The 21,444-nt window shown below is 23.7% G+C and overlaps 2 protein-coding genes across 2 annotated transcripts; both read left to right on the top strand.

Moving 5' to 3' along the window:
- Positions 1–4,406: 4,406 nt before the first annotated feature.
- OCT59_000113 (uncharacterized protein) lies at positions 4,407–6,044 on the top strand. Its single transcript, XM_025331129.2, has 8 exons — positions 4,407–4,475; positions 4,557–4,649; positions 4,729–4,958; positions 5,026–5,158; positions 5,247–5,360; positions 5,448–5,621; positions 5,715–5,879; positions 5,959–6,044. The coding sequence occupies exons 1-8, from the start codon at positions 4,413–4,415 to the stop codon at positions 5,971–5,973; spliced, it is 987 nt and encodes a 328-aa protein (XP_025178723.1). The 5' UTR covers positions 4,407–4,412; the 3' UTR covers positions 5,974–6,044.
- An 11,017-nt stretch (positions 6,045–17,061) lies between these two features.
- OCT59_000112 (uncharacterized protein) lies at positions 17,062–21,059 on the top strand (the record flags this gene model as incomplete). The annotated part of the gene is made up of 18 exons (XM_066138602.1): positions 17,062–17,068; positions 17,226–17,237; positions 17,317–17,358; positions 17,429–17,497; positions 17,587–17,643; positions 17,727–17,786; positions 17,857–17,919; positions 18,603–18,659; positions 18,743–18,802; positions 18,873–18,935; positions 19,618–19,674; positions 19,758–19,817; positions 19,888–19,950; positions 20,461–20,544; positions 20,634–20,690; positions 20,774–20,833; positions 20,904–20,966; positions 21,049–21,059. The coding sequence occupies 18 exons, from the start codon at positions 17,062–17,064 to the stop codon at positions 21,057–21,059; spliced, it is 945 nt and encodes a 314-aa protein (XP_065988081.1).
- Between the last annotated feature and the right edge of the window lie 385 nt (positions 21,060–21,444).

Below are 21,444 nucleotides of genomic sequence, written 5' to 3'. Positions count from 1 at the left end.
TTTTTGATTATTTGCACTTTTTATTCTATTTTGTAATAACGTATTGTTTGTAGTATAAAATTCCTGTGCCATTTCCGGGTACTTTTTTACCAATCCTTTTATTTCATGAAAGACTTTTGATAACAAATATTCATAATCTTCAACACGTTCAATAATTTTGTCATTTGGAGATTGAATATTATTACAAAATAAATGAAAATTTTGCGTTAAAACAAGATTACTTGGATCTTTTCTCTATTGATTATGAAATAATGATTCTGGAAGATTATTTAAATTAAGTTGTGTTGCTACACAAAAAATATGTCGGCAGATAATTCCTGAGAAGGTAGTGTATTTACAAGAACATACAAAATGATTTGTTTCACCATTATGTACCACTTTTCTTCCAGGTTTGGTTTCATGATTAAAACGGTAAATTTGATAAGTTTGCATCGTTTCAGTTCTATTTTTTTTAAAAAAAATCATGCATTTTATAGTATTAGTACATTGTTACAATAAAAAAAGATATTTATAATATATAACATACCTTGAATCTAATAGTTCAATACATAAATAACTCGTAGATTGTAATAACTGTTCTTGCGTTAATTTTAATGCATAATTCGTTAATATTTCTGAGGCCTGATATTCAAGTGGACTTAATGTTTTAAAAGTGACATTTTCATGAATTTGCTTGTATTTAGCTAATTGTAAATCATTTTCACGCTGCTCTAATGCTGATTCAAATGCTTTTAAAAAATCCAATAATGAATGGGAAGCATCCATATAACCTTTCATTAAATTATTCATAGATTCACCACGCTGTGTACTTGTCATATCTGCTAAAAATGTATCTCTTATAAAGCAAGGCGCCCATTTCTCTTTTATTTTATCCATTCTTTCTAAATGTGATTTTGAATCTGGAAAATTTTCTTTAAGTTGCTGCCACTTAATTATAAAATTATCAACTTCATATTCTCTTATGCAATCGTAAAATGATTTAGTGAACTCCCGCCATTTTGTTCCTAGAACATTAGCAATATTTTTGATGACATTTTTCCAAAGATGCCATATACATAAAACATGTTTAGTATTTTGTCCAAATGTGATCTCTATCGCCTGAGAAATTGCTTTGTCTTCGTCAGTAAGCATCACTTTAGGTGAATAATTATTAACAAACTTAAGAAAAGTATTAAATACCCATACAAAACTATCTATTGTTTCTCGACACATTAAAGTTCCAGCAAAGCATAAACTTTGACCAAAATTATTTATTCCAGTAAAAATCCCAAATGGCATATTAAACCTATTAACTTTATATGTGTTATCAAAAACAATAACATCTAAAAATCTGCTATAATATTGCTTTTGATCAGGATACATCCAAATTACTTGAAGTAATTCATTTGTATCAACATCAACTCTAACTTCGTATTCAAATCCATCAATTTCTCTTTTAAGTTGTTTTAAGATATTTATAAATTCTTCTGCTTCAAAAAAGCGTTGTTCTTGTTTACCATTTAACTGATATATGAAATTATAAATATCATTATAGATCCATGTTTCTAAGTCTTTATATTCTTGCTTAAGAATTGAACGAATAGTTGGTACATTACAGCCTGCTTGATGATAAACTATAATTCGATCTTTAATTTCTTGAGGAATTATTCTTTCACTACTAAGAAACATTTTGTGTTCAGGAGCAACCATTTCATGATTATGTTCCAAATTCATGGCTAAAATGTGCCAAAGTCCACTATTATTATCAAGTGAAGCTCTGATAAAAAATGGACAATTACATCTTTGAGATTTACGATCTCTTGAGTTGACTTTATCCTCTTTACTTTCAGAAACACCTGCGCGTGAACATAAGATTGTTCTTCTTATAATATTTTTTTCTTTATCACGACCTACTTTACTCAACCGTACAATATGACGCGTAATTTTGAACTCTTGCTACAAATTCTTCATGATTTTTAAATATATCCGAAATTTTTAATTCAGAAGATTGTTGTGGTTCAGGTTCGGAAGTATTCATAGTTACTAAAAAAAAATATTAAAGAACGAGTTCACACAATTAATTTTTACTCTTTATATTTATATTTTCATATGTTTAAATAGTTGTAGTTATAATACTTACAATATTTTTATAAGTAAAAGATGTGTGGTAAAAAACTTTTAATATGTATTATTGTGTGTATATAAACTCGTGTGGCTAAGTAAAAAAAAATTGTTTTTATTGATTTTATTGATTGAAATTAGCCAATCAAATTTGACTGGCCCAGGATAAGCATTTGGACCGGTGGATCAGGTTAAGGATGGCCCGAAAAAAAAAGAATGATCATATGATCATGATCGACAACCCAGACCTTTATTTATTTATTTATTTTATTGTACATGTAACGATTGTAACGACGTTAAAGATTACACAAAGAAAGTTTATATAGACAAGAATTATTTTGAAAAATTAAAGAAACATTTTAAAAATGATGTTTTGGAAAAAAGAAGTTATTATCAGATAATCAAAGAATTTAGAATAACAAATCCATATAAATTATAGTAAATAAAATTCCAAAATCCTTTAATGGAACTCATGTTTGTTATGGTAAATGTCTATATTATCAATAAATTTAAATAATAATAAAAGATATTAAATATTATTGATGCGTTATAATGAATTGATTCAAATGTTCTCTTTTCTTTTTTTTAAAAAAACACACAAATGATTAAACTTTGTAATTACTCATTCATTGTAAATTAGTCCATCATATCAAGATATTTTGGATCAATTTATTTTTGTAATCGGTTAAGAAAAATATTTTAGGATTGTTAATGAAAATAGTTTTTACTACAAGAAAGAATTTTGGATAATTTTAGTATAAATACTATTATTTTTATGTAAAATTATCCATACTGGGTACATCTGCAAGCCGGGTGAGTATTTTCCTGGAAAAGTTTTATGTTTAGGTAAAATCGATTTTCTATAATAAAACACTGCTCCCCGTAGAGGTAACAATAGGCTATTATGGTATTATATTAATTTTTTTTTGATCACTTAACGTTAATTTAACAAATACTAATAATCATTAAAACAACAACAATTCGGTAACCTGTAAAAAACCGTCTAGATTTTCTATAGCATAAAAAATAAGAATAATTAATCATCAGCTAAAGTTTTTCTAAATGATCCTAATAATTTATTTGTTTTTTTATCATAATTTTATAGAATGGAATTTACAATCAAATTTTAATTATGGTAGTACCAAATATAATTAATACAGATTTTGAATGGTTATTAACAAAGTATTACACTTGTTAATAATGAAAAAATTAATCTGTAAATTCTGTAAATTTAGATTCATCAATTAACATTTCACATTTTCATATACATATTTTATCGAGATCAAAACATACTGATCAAAAAATTTTAAACTTCTGTTTATTAAATTTGAAGAACAATCAAATATAATATGAAGTTTCAAGATAAGTAAACATTTATCATTGGATTTTTAAATTTATAATATGAACTAATTTTTATACTAAATAAATTTAAAAATTTACCTGTATCACAAAAAGCAAATATTTATTTATTATTTATATCCGATTTCGATAACAGATAAGAATATAAAGAATTATTCAAATTACAATCTAAGAAACCTTTTACACTGTAATATCAGTGTTTAAATAATTCAAAATAAATAAATAATAAAATTGCTTTTGATTTAATCTGTAAATTAAAACAATTTAAAATGCTTAATTTACAAGTACGCGTTGATGATTTCCATCGACCGTTAAAAAAATTCATCATTTATTAATTTGGTAATCGATTTACGGAAAATGTAATAAAAAATTGTACAAACTTTAAAGGTCGTTAATAAAAATTTACTTCTAATGAATTAATATTTTCTTTTGACATTGAATTTTTATAACTTTTTTATTATCTTGGTTTTATCCAATATATTAAATTAAATCCGGAATAATTGTGATGATTGATTGATTGATTAAAATCGTCCTCTACGTAATATACGTGCATTATTAATTACTAAAGGTGGCTTTAACCATAAAAAGTTAATTACGTAAAGTATAAAAAAAAGATCTTTCCTTCTTTGGATGATGCCACGGTAAATTCCGGTCTGAAAGAGCCGAGTGCTGATCTCTTGTTTCTATTTATGGTTAGAATGATTATTTTATTTTGGTCAAGGTTAAGTATTTAAGAATTCTGTCCTAACCGGTTAAATGTAGGACCTACAAATAATGGTAAACCGGTTTCCAACCTAAAATATTCACGACATTTGTAAGCTTGTATGTCATATTATTACGAACTCGGGAATTTTGTAATTTTCCTACATAAAAAAAATAAATAAATAACTCTCAAATTTTCAGATTTTCCTTAAATTTCAGATTTAAAAAATTTTCTTTTTTTTTTAAAAAAAATGTTGCTTCGTGAACTTGGTAAAACCGGTGTAAAAATTTCAGCAATCGGTTTAGGATGTATGGTATGTAAAATATCGTCGTTACACTTATTAATCACATGATTTAATTAATACATACCAATTTAATTTCCTTTTGTTTAAAAGGGAATGAGTACTTTTGGTCCATCTGACGAAAAAGAAAATATTAAGGTGTTAAATCGATCAATTGAATTAGGGTCCAACTTTTGGGATACTTCCGTTCGTATTTATATTTTAATAATTAAATTTCAATCATAATAAGACGATGCTTATAACCTTTTAATTTTAAAATATAAAGGATATGTACGGAATGGGAGCCAATGAGATTCTCCTTTCGAAAGTTCTTAAAGATCGTCGTAATGAAGTGTTTCTTTGTACAAAGTTTGGCATCGTTCGAGGTCCAAATGGTGAATTTAAAGGCGTATCTGGTAAACCCGAATACGTTCGTCAAGCTTGTGAAAATTCTTTAAAAAGATTAGGAGTGGATTATATCGATCTTTATTATCTACATCGTATGGATCCTGATACGTAAGTGAAAATATTATTCATTAATATTGAATTAATATAATGAAACTATTATTTTTACATTTTATAGACCCATTGAAGATACTGTTGGTGCTTTAGCAGAACTTGTTAAAGAAGGGAAAATTAAATATATTGGTCTTTCTGAATGTTCCGCAGAAACTCTCCGACGCGCTTGTAAAGTTCATCCTATTGCCGCAGTTCAAGTAAATATATTTTTTTTTAAAAAAAAAATTAACTCATGTATATATATTTTAAATTATTAGAATTAATTAAGAATCATGTATTTTTAAGATGGAATATAGTCCTTGGACTCTTGTTATTGAAACAAATGGAGTTATAGAAGCTTGTCGTGAATTAGGCGTCACTATAGTAGCTTATAGTCCACTCGGACGTGGTTTTCTAACGGTATTTATTATTTTTAAAATGTCTTAATATTTTATGGAAACTTAACGGTAACAATTCACAAATATTTTTTTTTTCTTTTTTCTTCAGGGAAAACTTAAATCTATTGATGATTTTGATAAGAGCGATTATAGAAGATTAATCCCACGTTTTCAAGGTGAAAATTTCAATAAAAATTTAGAAATTGTACGTAAATTTAATGAATTTGCGGATAAGAAAGGTGTAACTTCGGGTCAGCTTTGTTTAGCGTGGGTTCTAGCTCAGGTATATTATAAAAAAAAATTAATTTATATTAATGACCAAAAAAAAATTTTTTATAAATTTAATAATAATAATATTAATATAAATTTTTTATAGGGAGATAATATTGTTGCTATTCCTGGTACAAGAAAAATTAAATATTTAGAAGAAAACGTTGAAGCAGAAAAAATTCATCTTAGTTCTGAAGAATTATCTGAAATTAGAAATATTATCAATTCTATTGAAGTTATTGGTGATAGATATGATGAAATTTTTATGAAGGTGAGAAATCAAATAATTATTTGTGTAACATGATGACCTTTTGTTTTTAATTAATAAATTTCCTTTAATTAAAAAACAGACATTGGATTTTTAAAAAAAAAGCCAACGTTAATAGTTAATTAAAGTTTAATGAATTAAATAAATAAAATTTATAAATGATTATGCAATAACTACATGCTACTTTTTAACATTATTAAACGTTTTGTGAAGATCAAGCGTCTTACTGATATTTACGAAAACGAAGCTCCTGCATTAGGGAGCCAAGTATCTGGCAGGACAAGTTTAACAAATTAGCAATTAATTCTGGCTGAGATAACGAGATATATTTTGTGATTTAATTTATGGTAAAACTAGTTTTGGTACTATTACCAATAATGATTATATAATTTACCCAATACTAATTTAATTCCGTATGAGGAACGATTGCTTATGTCTCTTCTGGTGACCATTCATATGTTTAATATGGCTAATTAGAAAAAAAACTTAAATCAATCGATATAATAATCATTGTAGTACACCTAGTATTCAATATCTTTTGCTCACAATCCTGACAAATCAAAATCCTAAAAATTCAAAATTCTGAAACCATATTATTTATCTTATTCCGAAACTTATTATCTCGACACTTATCCTCTTGACAATTACATTGTAGTAACATAATATTTTAGTACTACAAAAGTGGATTTGTTTTTACTTTTAATGTCAAACGCAGATTATTACAAAACATTATAAACATTAATATGAAATATTAATAATTTTCACAATAAAACGTTAATATTTTCGAAGTGTTTTAAAAAATCATTACATATTTTAAAAGTATTAAAAAAAACATTAATTTTTGCGAAATATTTTAAAAAATTTTACATATTAAATAATAATGAAAAAATATTTAATTGTTATAAATTATTGCAATATATTATTATTTAAAAAGTAAAATAAAAACATTTATTTTTGCGATTTTTGCGATATATTATTAAACATTATTAAGTATTTTAAATATTAAAAAATATATACATTTTGAATAAAAGGAAGTGATGATATAAAATTTAAAAAAAAATAATGTGTTAAGATAGTAGTAAGTGTTGGATTATGAGTATTATGAAGTGTCGGATAATAAATGTCAGAAATAATGTAGTTTCAGGATTTTGGATTTTTGGGATTATGATTTGTCAGGATTGTGAGTGTCGGTTTGTGTTGTGACATTGTAACGGATTCTGATCGTTGGGATTTTGAAAAAGCTCCCATTTATATTTTATACGAGTTTAATGTTCCAAATTATGATGACTTAATAAAAACTTCTCTTTTTTTCAAAAATATCATTTTATAGAAATGTTTCATTAATTTTTCAGAAAATAATTCTAGTTTACATGAACTTTTTTTGTGTAATCTTTTACATTATTAACGCTTTTGACATTTTGACATGTTATGTACAAAAAAAAATAAGGATGATTATGTTACCACCGGATTTATGCGGATCCGAAGGGTAGTAACGGGAAATAAATAGAAAAGTTATAAGGAATCGGCAATAAAAAGTACACGATAGGAAGATAAATGAAGTATTTAGAATCAGGAAACAGTCGGTAGAATTTTTATTAACTATCGGCAAGTATTACTGCCTCATTCGGCGCTCTGTAATATTCAGTAGATCCTTCTTTTACAAATACTAATGCTAGACTTTGAGAAAAATAGACCAAAATCCTTCCTTTTCAGTAATTCCCCACTCGTCCCTTATACTGTATACCTCCCACAATTTGTCAAGTTCAACTTATCCTTTGGCCAATTTGTCCGATACACGAATTGTCTTCCGTCCAAGTTGTCGATCGGCCAAACTGCCTTAAACCAAAAATAACTAAAAAATAAATAAATAAACTATATAAATAATAAAATATACATTTAAAAAATAGATATATCAAATCTATGAATTTGTATAACGTTGTAACAATCACGCAGTTGTCACGAGAATTATTATATAGTTTATTTTTATAGTTTATTTATTTATTTATTTATATATTTATATATATAGTTTATTTTATGTTTATTTGATATATTTTATTTATATAGTATAGTTTATTTTATTTATATAGTTTATTTATACAATTTATATATATATAGTTTATAGGAAATGTGGCGTATGGCTTGGTGGGAATCAATTATGGCTGTGATGGGCGATTCGTACAATGGACGATTTGACCGGAAAACGAGTCGTACTTTGGACGATTTGAATAACGGGCGAGTTGGCCAAAGCACTAATCGTCCCAAATTTTGAACAATATTTAAGGGAAGAGATTCCGCTGAGGTTTCGGGGCAGTGATTTTTCGGTTATTAACACTTAGATAGAATCTTGGGAATATAACAGAGCGCCGGCAGAGGCAGAAATATTGTAAAATTCTTTTGTATTTATTAATAAAGAACCCGCTGATCACTCCAATTTTATACATTTGTTATTGTTTTGATCACCAATTTATTTCCAATTGTTATACATTCAATAAAAATACACTGTTTATAGTTTTATTGCCAATTATTGACGAACCCTTTCAATTTTTTTATGATTTATTGCCGATTGTCACCTATTGTTGGCCGAATCCTGTAAATTAACCCTTATACATTCCTGTTACTACCTTTCGAACAACATAAATCGGTGGTAATACAGTCATCATTTGTGTGACGATGAATCAGATGATCACTTTTTATTCATTTTTACCATGTAGTACATGATTGGTAGATCAATAGACAATATTAAATATCTGATGGTTGCACCATTTATTGGTTTAACCGTCTACGGAAGCTTATTTTCGTATTTACTAGCAAATTAAATATTTTACAATATGTCTAATATTCGAATAGATTTAGTTCAAGCAACACTTATGAGAGCACATGCATCATTCGATCATGGTGACTTCCACGAAGGATATGAATTTACGCAACAAATAATTCTTACTGACGAATCTCTAACAGAAGAAGAAAAAACTGATGCAATAAGAGAAAATAATAAACATTATGACCGAGATAAAATTTTTTATAATTCAGGAACAAGAAGAATTTGTGAAAATTGTAACCAGAAATGTTTAGCTACATTGTATTGTGAATATTGTGTTCGAAATTATTTAAAAGCAAACTTCTCAAACTGGACATCTGGAAATAATAATATTGATAATTTAATAAAGAATTGTCAATTAGAAACACTTTCCTCAGATAACACAATTGAATGGATCCCATATAATAATCTAGAAAATATTAAATATCTAACAAAAGGTGGATTCTCTAATATTTATACAGCAAAATGGATTGATGGTGGATATGAAGAATGGGATTCTAAAGAACAACAATTATTAAGATTTGGAGCTCATAGTGTAATACTTAAAGAATTAGGAAATGTTGAAGATGCAAACCAAAGCTGGTTTGAAGAGGTTTATAATTTAAAACATCTTAAGAGGTACATTTAAAATTTAAATTATTAATAAAATTTATTAATTTTTATAGGCTAAATCACATCTTACTATAGGCAACAAGCTCACTGCAATTATTAAATGTTACGGTATAACACAAAATCCATCAAATGGTAATTATATGCTTGCAATAGAACCGTATGATATGAATTTAAGAGAATATTTACAACAATATCATAATCAACTTACATGGGATAAAAGAATTAGAATTACTTTTGAAATAATTGATCATCTTTATTATATTCATAGAGAAAATTCAATTCATAGAGATTTACATTCTAGAAATATATTATATTCAAATTTTAATGATTGTTGGCGTACTAGTGATCTTGGATTTTGTGGTCCTGCAGACAAATTATCAACAAATATATATGGAAATCTTCCTTACATAGCTCCTGAAGTTATTAGTGGAAAAGGATATACTTTTAAATCTGATATTTACAGTATTGCAATGCTTATGTGGGAAATTTCATTTGGACAACCTCCATTTATGAATTATGAACATGATTGTATTCTTGCACTTAATATCATTGATGGTATAAGACCAAAAATTATATCAGAAATTCCTTCAAAATATAAAAGTTTAATGGAACAATGTTGGGACGCTAATCCATTAAAAAGACCAGATGCTCATGCACTTTTGAAAAAAATCAGAGAAATTAATTCATATTATCGAAATAATCCAAATGAATTACCTCAATTAATAGCAAAGATAGAAAAAAAAACAAGCAATATTTTTAGTAGTAAATTATTTACAAGTAAAATTTATAAATTTGAAAATTTACCTGAACCAAAAAATGCAACAAAAGGTATGGCTATTTAATGATTATTGACTTTATTCTTTTATTTTAATATAATATTTTTTAATTAATTTATAATAGAAGAACAAGAAGGTAATGTAAAGTATAATGCTTTAGCATAATGTTTTGATTAATAATAAATTGAAATAGTCCTTTTTTTAAAAAAATAGCATTTTATACCAGTAGTAAATTATATGATTTTAGTATTTCTGATAATTGTAAGTATTTATTAAAATGACATTGGATTTTATATAATAAAATATTAAATGATTAATCTTTATTATAGCTAGTATTTTTAGCACAATAAGCAATCAGTATACATCAATTAATTTAAAAAATCGTAATGAAGGTAATTTATTTTATATTAAGATTTTATAACAAATAAGTACTAATTTGTAAAGTTAATTTTTAGATAATGATAAAGAATCATCCAGATTATTTAAAAAATTGAAAATGGAGAATGGTAAGTAAACTATTTATTAATATTTCAATTCAATTTTCATATAACATTATTTGAAGATAAAGAACGAAGAATAAATAAATTGATTATTTAAAAACATCAATATTCAAAATTATTATGATAAAGAAACAATACAACAAGAACCAAATGTTGATATTATTGGTAAGTGATATTATTAAATTGCTTGTAAATAATAATTTATCTTATATTATTTTAATTTTTAGATGAAGATGAAGTATATAATAATAATCCAAAATTTCATTTAGAAGAACAAGATGAGTTGAAGATTTCCGATGGTTTGTTTATTATTCAAAAATACTGATAATATATTTAAAATAATAATTACAATTTATTTGTTAGTACATTTATTTTTTTTTTAGACGATTTCAACAAACTAAATTAAATACAATTTTATTTTATTATTTATTATCATGAATTATTTAAACACTAAGATTAGAGTAATAAGAAAATTCTTAGTTTGTAATTTAAATAATTCTTCTTTATTTATATATACTATTGATAAATGTATAAATATAAAATATCAATAAATATTGGTTTTTAAAATTTATTGGAATATTAATCATGTAATTTTTTATTATCAAATTCATTTGGGATATTATGAAAAATAAATTATTAGGCCATCTATTAAAAAATTCTTTTTTTTTATATGCTAAAAATCTAATCAATTACTAGTATTTACTGAGCCAATGAATATAATTAACATTGCATAATCAAAAAAAAATGCTCTCATATTATTATGATCTGCCTGATTATAGAGCAAAATAAATAATTTTTGTAGAGATAGAGAGATAGACGATGACAATACTATCTAAGCCAATTATATGACAATTTTTCATAAAATATGTTCACATGAAGATGATTAATATGAAGTTTAATTGGTCGAGATTTTCTCTCATAATAAAATACAGTAAATACAGTAAAAGAGGACCTCTAACTAAATATATATAGCAGCCAATCTAGGCATTCTTTCAAGACTGAGATTACCAGCAAGCACTTAAAAAGGAAATAAATTCTAGTTGGCTACCTATAAAAGGAAAAATACACATGATTTATTATGAATAATTTTACGCAAACTCGTATCACTACCTTCTTATGTATAGTTTGGGAAAGTTTAAGAAATAATAAAACCAATTCTTTAACAGGCTTAAAATTTTTTTTGTTAATTACAAATATATTGATTTAAAGCATCTTAATTTACTTGCAATGAATGAAAAATTACAAAGTTTAAACATTTGTATAATAATAAATTCGTGCAAAAGGGAAATTTTAATCAAATCAATAATTTTATTTTATTAGAAAAAGTAAAATTAATATATTATTTAAATTATTTATTAAAATAATCATACCAATAGAGTTTAATTTTTTCCTTAAAAATGCGGTTCAGTTTCTTTCAAATCATTAAGCGACTAAGAAAATTCAAGATTAATCACGTGGCATAAGATATGTATAGTTATGAATTTACTAAAATCATGGAAATATTATGTTTGTAATATAATAATGAACAGACAATATAAAATAATAATAAATTGATGTGAATTTCTTAAGCGTACCAAGATAGTGTCTTTAAACGGTTAGTTCTTTACGAGAAATTCCGAAAGAAAAAATTCATCAGTATTGTTAGACAATAAATGAAATAAAAAATTGTGATGAATCCTATTTCAATTGCTAAAATCTAATAAAAGAAAATAAAGATAAATTGTTAATAATCGTATTAACAAATAAATAAAATTTCCCTTCTTTCTAATCATACTTCAAAAAACCACTTGTTTCATTATTAATAATTATTTATTTAGTGCTCTTTTTTTAAAAAAAAAATAAAGCGATTAAGTTTCAAAATCAGTTCTTAATAATCATTCGATAGACGATGGCTATATTATGATCCAAAATTAATATTCAGTTTGTACATCCTTTTAAGTTTGAATAAAAAGAAACTTGTGAACCAACATTATGTTTATTTAAATGGTGGTTACAATTTTTTCTTGGTTTCAATTCTTAGAAAGTTCTATTGAACGACTTTTACCATGTTTTTCTTTCCAAAATTGAAAGTAGATTCGACGTAAGGATCACTTACTCAAATAAATATGGTTATCGATCATGTCATTTTAGGATATGTATTAACTTGTTATACTGTAATTGTGCACGTTCAGTTACCATTAACTAAACATTATTTTATTTGATGACTTTTTTAAAATAGATTTTCAGAAGAAAATGATCTAAAATATGTTAACATTAATTTTATAAACTCACTATGTCACGATATGCCGAGATTATGATATCAGTTTGTACAGATATGTACAGCTTACTGCTTTAAGATTAGTTTTGCCAGATTAACTTTGTAAATTTTTTAACCATTATTTAACGTCATTACAACTGTCATATGCATGTCTGAAATGTGTGCCAGGTTGATGGCGCAGTGTGGCGCAGCGATTTTTTCCAAAAAAATTAAATTGCAATTTTTTTTTATTTAAAATAAAACCTTTAAATTTCTGCATTAGGTGTATTTTTGTCCGCTCTGCAAATTTACTTAAAGCATATACGGGTGGTTTAGAAGGCCATTTTCGAGTTATTTAACAAAAACTGTTCTTTCGACAAATCCAATTTTGGAAATGATCGGCAAAGACGATAAAATCGGTTGTTATATACTAAAGTCAAAATCTACTTCCAAAACCTCCTTCCATTTATAAGTGAATTTTGTAAAACAGATGAAAATACATCTAATGTGTAAATTTGAAAGCTTTACATTAAAAAGAAAATCTTTAACTTAAATCTTTTTGAAATTACTGCGCCACACTGCGCCGTCAACCTGGCACACATTTCAGACGTGCCTGTCATATTAAGTGTTAAAACTATTTTGTCATTTAATTTCAATCAATTTGAGTTAACTTATTATAAATGAAAAATTTTTTTGCAATATTTAAAAGTTCGTTCTTTTCATTAAACACTAAGACTAGAGTAGTAAGATGTCTTGTGAAAAATAACTTTTTTGGATAAGGATTTTTATTGTTTAAAAATAAAAAAAAATTATATAGTGAAAACAAGAAGATAAGATCATTTAAAACGTAAAACAAATTTACATTTGATATTTATTTTACCTATTTCATGATATGAAATACCTCACGTCTCTTATCCTTTTCTCATAATGAGTTTGTCTTGTCTATAAATATTATATCATATCTATTTCGGAACTGATATATAATAATGTAAATGAAGAACCATAAATTACATGACGTAAGGTTAAGCAGACAAGTTCATCTTCACTCTTAAATGAAAAATATAAAGCTATATAAGATTAGATTTCTATATTGAGGGATTATGTTTACCTAGAATTTCTCCAGTTCCCTTTACTTTTAATAAATGTAACGGTATTAGTTTTAATTCATGAAATTTATTGGAAGTAAATCCATTTTGACTATCTCTTAATAATAATTTAAATTTATGATTCTCTCAAATATCACTTTATCAATCCATTTTTAAATAGTTTGATATTATATTTAAAATTAACGATCTTTGATTCAATAATGTTTAAAGTTTCTGGGAATTGAAATGTTGTTTGCCATTTGGTTAAATATCAGGATCCATATATGAATTCAATAAGTCTAAATCTGAAAGTTTTTTTTTTATAGACATCACTTTATGCAAAAATTCTTTAGATAATAAATTAAAAGTAAGAATTTTATAAAGTATTTCTACCATTTTAAAATTATCATTCGTCGGATCTGAAATGAGAGTTTGATTTTGTGCAAGTCTTATTTTAACATGTTACCATACTTCAACTTCCTTCATTTGTAAATTATCTCTTTTAATAAGTGAAATTGATGATTTTTCGGGTAATGAAATAAAATCCAGTAATTTAAATCATTAACATTGTTGAAGTTCTAATAAATTGTTATATTGAAAACTTTTTCGATATGTACCTGGATTTGTTCTCAATTAAATATTTTTGTAAATAATAAACTAATTCACAAAGAAACAGCTTATCAGCAGCGATTAAGACCTTAAAGATATCTAAAGTATTTTATTCATTCAATGAAAAAAAAAATGTCACCATAAAGATACGCACGAAATATTTTTACGTTGGGATCCTTACTTAATATTCAAAATTTAATATAGCTTTGTTTAAATTTTGGGAAAATTGAGTTAGACATTTTTAGGCATAATTTTCAACTTGAAAAGAAAAAACCAATTTATCACATTGATCAAATATATTTGCAAGTGAACTTATTTGATATTACGTTCAGGTATCGTACCAGGTATTACAAATATACTAGAACGTTCCCCAATATATCGGATCCTTAATATAAAACAAATATACAATATATATTTTATCAAAATCCTTTATTTTTTTTTTTGAATAAAAACGTTAAGTAAAAAATTAAGTAGTACATTAAAATATAAGCAATTTTTTTTTTCTTAAAAAATTATTAAAAAGAATTTATAAATGTCCTACATTAATTGAAAAAAATTGATTGATATTGTGAATCTACATAAAATATGATATTTTTATTATCACTGAAATTTATCGTTAACATAGAAAATCAAATCTCTAAATATGGATCCGATTGAGAATTTGAAATTTTATTATATTATGAATTTATAAGTGTAATTGATACGTTGAATTTTTTTATGAGGATTTGATTAAAAAGCTCTTTTTTTTCTAAATGCATTATTCTAGAAATACATTTCATTAATATTAAACATTAAAGATTATACAAAAAAAAAAAAAAGTTTATAAATTATTTTCTGCGAAATTAATGAAATTAATGTTTTTACAATTTTCTATACAAAAAAAAGCAAAAAAATAAAAAATTTTAAGATCCAGGTTATCGGTGATGATCTTATACGTTTAGAAATGAGAAATAAAGAATTAAATTTATTTTCACTTAATAAAAATGTATATTATTAATAGCAGCCTATCAATTTGTGTGTTGATCAGATGATGCTTTTTAGTACAAATGATGTGGCACATGACAGGTAGATCAGTAGACAATACTAAAAATTTTATTGGTTACACCACTTATTTAATTAACCGTCTATGGAAACATTTTTTTTAATTATAAAAATACAGTGCAAAAAATAATGTCGATTTTTTTTATAAAATGTCTAATATTCGGCGAGAATTAATTTATGCAGTGCTTAGTAGAGCATTTACATCAATTGACACTAATGACTTTCATAAATACCGTGAGTCTGTGAAACAAATAATTCTTGCTGATGATTCTTTTACAGAAGAAGAAAAAACTGAAGCAATAAGAGAAAATAATAAAAATTATGACGCAGATAAAATTTATTATAATTCAGGAACAAGAAGAATTTGTGAAAATTGTAATCAAAAATGTTTAGCTATATTATATTGTGAATATTGTGTTCGAAATTATTTAAAAGCAAACTTCTCAAACTGGACATCTGGAAATAATAATATTGATAATTTAATAAAAAATTGTCAATTAGAAACACTTGGACCAAATGCAATAATTGAATGGATCCCATATAATAATTTAGAAAACATTGAATATCTAACAAAAGGTGGATTCTCTAAGATTTATACAGCAGATTGGATTGATGGACAATATGAAGAATGGGATATTAAAAAACAACAATTAATAAGATTTGGAGCTCAATATGTAATACTTAAAGAATTAGGAAATGTTGAAAATGCAAGTCAAAGTTGGTTTGAAGAGGTTTGTAACTTAAAAAATATTTAAAAGAACTTAAATTTAAATTTAATTATTAATAAAATTTACTGCTTTATATAGGCCAAATCGCATTTTATTATAAGCAACAAACACGCAATAATTGTTGAATGTTATGGTATAACACAAAATCCATCAAATGGAAATTATTTGCTTGTAATGAATGAATATGACATGAATTTAAGAGAATATTTACCACAAAATCATAATCAACTTACATGGAACGAAAGAATTAATATTATTTTTTTGATAATTAATGCACTTTATTATATTCATAAAGAGGATTCAATTCATAGAGATTTGCATTCTGGAAATATATTATATTCCCAGTCACATAATAATTGGCGTATTAGTGATCTTGGATTTTGTGGTCCTGCAGACAAACCATCAACAAGCATTTATGGAAATCTTCCTTACATAGCTCCTGAAGTTATTAATGGAAATGGATATACTTTTAAATCTGATATTTACAGTATTGCAATGCTTATGTGGGAAATTTCATTTGGACAACCACCATTTATAAATTATGAGCATGATTGTAATCTTGCAATTAATATCATTAATGGCATAAGACCAAAAATTATTTCAGAAATTCCTTCAGAATATAAAAGTTTAATGGAACAATGTTGGGACGCTAATCCATTAGAAAGGCCTGATATTGATACACTTCATAAAAAGATGAATAAAATTAAGTCATATTATCAAAATAATCCAAATGAATTACCTAAAACAATACCAAAAGTGAATAAAGAAATAAGTAATAATATGAACAGTAAATTATTTACAAGTAAAATTCATACATTCGAAAATTTACCTGAACCAAAAAATGCAACAGAAGGTATACTAATTATTTAATAACTATTAACTATTTAATTTTTGTTTTTAACATGATTATTATTAATTGTTATTTTTAAATTAAATAATAATAGGAGAACAAGAAGGTAATATAAAACTAATAAATTTTTATATTATCTGTAATCATTAATTAATAATAATTTTAAAAATATCTTTTTAAAATAGCATTTCATAGTAAATTACATGACTTTAGTATTCCTGATAATAGTAGGTATTTTTAGAATTACATTTAATTTTATTTAATAATAAAGTATTAATAATTATAATTATTTCTTAGTTGATGATATTGGTAAATCAAGTAATCAAAATATTGAGAATACATCAAGAATAAGTAATGTTATTAAAGGTTTGTAACCATTATACATTTTATAAGCATGAATAATACTTACAATACATACAGTACTATGATAATTTAATTAATATCTTACAATTTAGCTGGCAGTAAAAAATTATCCAAAGTATTTAAAAAATTGAAGATAAACTCAAAAAATGGTAAGTAAAATATTTGATATATTACCTCCAATTTCAATTAAAATAATAAATATTTACTAAATTTGTTTTATTTAACAACATAGATATTAATAATTATTATGATAAAGAAACAACACGACAAAAACCAAATGTTGATATTGATGGTAAGTAATATTCATTAAATTGCTTTTTAAACAATGATTTATCTTAATACTTATTTTATTTATTTATAAGATGAAGTGCATAATAATCCAAATCTTCATTCAGAAGAACAAGATGAGCTGGAAATTCCGGATGGTTTGTTTGTTATTTTAATTTATTAATAATAATAACAATTAAGGTTTTTTACTAATATATTTATTTTTTTTTAGATGGATTTTAAATTATTTCATATATTTAAATGTAATTTCATTTTAATATTTATATTATTTTGAATTATTTAAACACTAAGAGAGTATAAAAGAATTCTTAGTTTGTAATTTAAATAATTCTTTATTTATTTATAACTTTATTCAATTATTAAATATTTAAACATAAAATATCAATAAATATTGGTTTAAAAAGAAATGTTACGTGTTAAGCATGTAATTTTTAATTTATTATATGATTCAAAATTTCATTTTTATGATATTATGAAAAAAATAATGATAAAATTATTAAGAATATTTAGAAAAGATTTAATTTAGATAATTGAAAGCTAGGAATTCTTCTTTTTTGTGTTAAAAAAGCTTTAGTCGATTAGTAGTAATAGGTTAATGTTTACTGAAATTAAAATATGATCGACATTTGCGTGATAAAAAAAACCAGCCTGCCTGATCATTAAAAAGAGCAAAATAAAATCAAGTAATCAAAATATTGAGAATACATCAAGAATAAGTAATGTTATTAAAGGTTTGTAACCATTATACATTTTATAAGCATGAATAATACTTACAATACATACAGTACTATGATAATTTAATTAATATCTTACAATTTAGCTGGCAGTAAAAAATTATCCAAAGTATTTAAAAAATTGAAGATAAACTCAAAAAATGGTAAGTAAAATATTTGATATATTACCTCCAATTTCAATTAAAATAATAAATATTTACTAAATTTGTTTTATTTAACAACATAGATATTAATAATTATTATGATAAAGAAACAACACGACAAAAACCAAATGTTGATATTGATGGTAAGTAATATTCATTAAATTGCTTTTTAAACAATGATTTATCTTAATACTTATTTTATTTATTTATAAGATGAAGTGCATAATAATCCAAATCTTCATTCAGAAGAACAAGATGAGCTGGAAATTCCGGATGGTTTGTTTGTTATTTTAATTTATTAATAATAATAACAATTAAGGTTTTTTACTAATATATTTATTTTTTTTAGATGGATTTTAAATTATTTCATATATTTAAATGTAATTTCATTTTAATATTTATATTATTTTGAATTATTTAAACACTAAGAGAGTATAAAAGAATTCTTAGTTTGTAATTTAAATAATTCTTTATTTATTTATAACTTTATTCAATTATTAAATATTTAAACATAAAATATCAATAAATATTGGTTTAAAAAGAAATGTTACGTGTTAAGCATGTAATTTTTAATTTATTATATGATTCAAAATTTCATTTTTATGATATTATGAAAAAAATAATGATAAAATTATTAAGAATATTTAGAAAAGATTTAATTTAGATAATTGAAAGCTAGGAATTCTTCTTTTTTGTGTTAAAAAAGCTTTAGTCGATTAGTAGTAATAGGTTAATGTTTACTGAAATTAAAATATGATCGACATTTGCGTGATAAAAAAAACCAGCCTGCCTGATCATTAAAAAGAGCAAAATAAAATCAAGTAATCAAAATATTGAGAATACATCAAGAATAAGTAATGTTATTAAAGGTTTGTAACCATTATACATTTTATAAGCATGAATAATACTTACAATACATACAGTACTATGATAATTTAATTAATATCTTACAATTTAGCTGGCAGTAAAAAATTATCCAAAGTATTTAAAAAATTGAAGATAAACTCAAAAAATGGTAAGTAAAATATTTGATATATTACCTCCAATTTCAATTAAAATAATAAATATTTACTAAATTTGTTTTATTTAACAACATAGATATTAATAATTATTATGATAAAGAAACAACACGACAAAAACCAAATGTTGATATTGATGGTAAGTAATATTCATTAAATTGCTTTTTAAACAATGATTTATCTTAATACTTATTTTATTTATTTATAAGATGAAGTGCATAATAATCCAAATCTTCATTCAGAAGAACAAGATGAGCTGGAAATTCCGGATGGTTTGTTTGTTATTTTAATTTATTAATAATAATAACAATTAAGGTTTTTTACTAATATATTTATTTTTTTTTAGATGGATTTTAAATTATTTCATATATTTAAATGTAATTTCATTTTAATATTTATATTATTTTGAATTATTTAAACACTAAGAGAGTATAAAAGAATTCTTAGTTTGTAATTTAAATAATTCTTTATTTATTTATAACTTTATTCAATTATTAAATATTTAAACATAAAATATCAATAAATATTGGTTTAAAAAGAAATGTTACGTGTTAAGCATGTAATTTTTAATTTATTATATGATTCAAAATTTCATTTTTATGATATTATGAAAAAAATAATGATAAAATTATTAAGAATATTTAGAAAAGATTTAATTTAGATAATTGAAAGCTAGGAATTCTTCTTTTTTGTGTTAAAAAAGCTTTAGTCGATTAGTAGTAATAGGTTAATGTTTACTGAAATTAAAATATGATCGACATTTGCGTGATAAAAAAAACCAGCCTGCCTGATCATTAAAAAGAGCAAAATAAAATCAAGTAATCAAAATATTGAGAATACATCAAGAATAAGTAATGTTATTAAAGGTTTGTAACCATTATACATTTTATAAGCATGAATAATACTTACAATACATACAGTACTATGATAATTTAATTAATATCTTACAATTTAGCTGGCAGTAAAAAATTATCCAAAGTATTTAAAAAATTGAAGATAAACTCAAAAAATGGTAAGTAAAATATTTGATATATTACCTCCAATTTCAATTAAAATAATAAATATTTACTAAATTTGTTTTATTTAACAACATAGATATTAATAATTATTATGATAAAGAAACAACACGACAAAAACCAAATGTTGATATTGATGGTAAGTAATATTCATTAAATTGCTTTTTAAACAATGATTTATCTTAATACTTATTTTATTTATTTATAAGATGAAGTACATAATAATCCAAATCTTCATTCAGAAGAACAAGATGAACTGGAAATTCCTGATGGTTTGTTTATTATTATAATTTATTAATAAAATATTAAAATAACAATTAAGATTTATTTACTAATATATTTATTTTTTTTTAGATGGATTTTAAATTATTTCATATATTTAAATGTAATTTCATTTTAATATTTGAATTATTTAAACACTAAGATTAGCGTTAGAGTAGTAAAAGAATTCTTAGTTTGTAATTTAAATAATTCTTTATTTATTTATAACTTTATTCAATTATTAAATATTTAACAATAAAATATCAATAAATATTGGTTTAAAAAGAAATGTTACGTGTTAAGCATGTAATTTTTAATTTATTATATGATTCAAAATTTCATTTTTATGATATTATAAAAAAAATAATGATAAAATTATTAAGAATATTTAGAAAAGATTTAATTTAGATAATTGAAAGCTAGGTATTCTTCTTTTTTGTGTTAAAAAAAGCTTTAGTCGATTAGTAGTAATAGGTTAATGTTTACTGA

This window comes from Rhizophagus irregularis, chromosome 1, assembly GCF_026210795.1.
Source record: "Rhizophagus irregularis chromosome 1, complete sequence".
NCBI lineage: Eukaryota > Fungi > Glomeromycota > Glomeromycetes > Glomerales > Glomeraceae > Rhizophagus > Rhizophagus irregularis.
The sequence above is the reverse complement of the archived record's forward strand: the minus strand, read 5'-3'. Positions and strand labels throughout refer to the sequence as shown.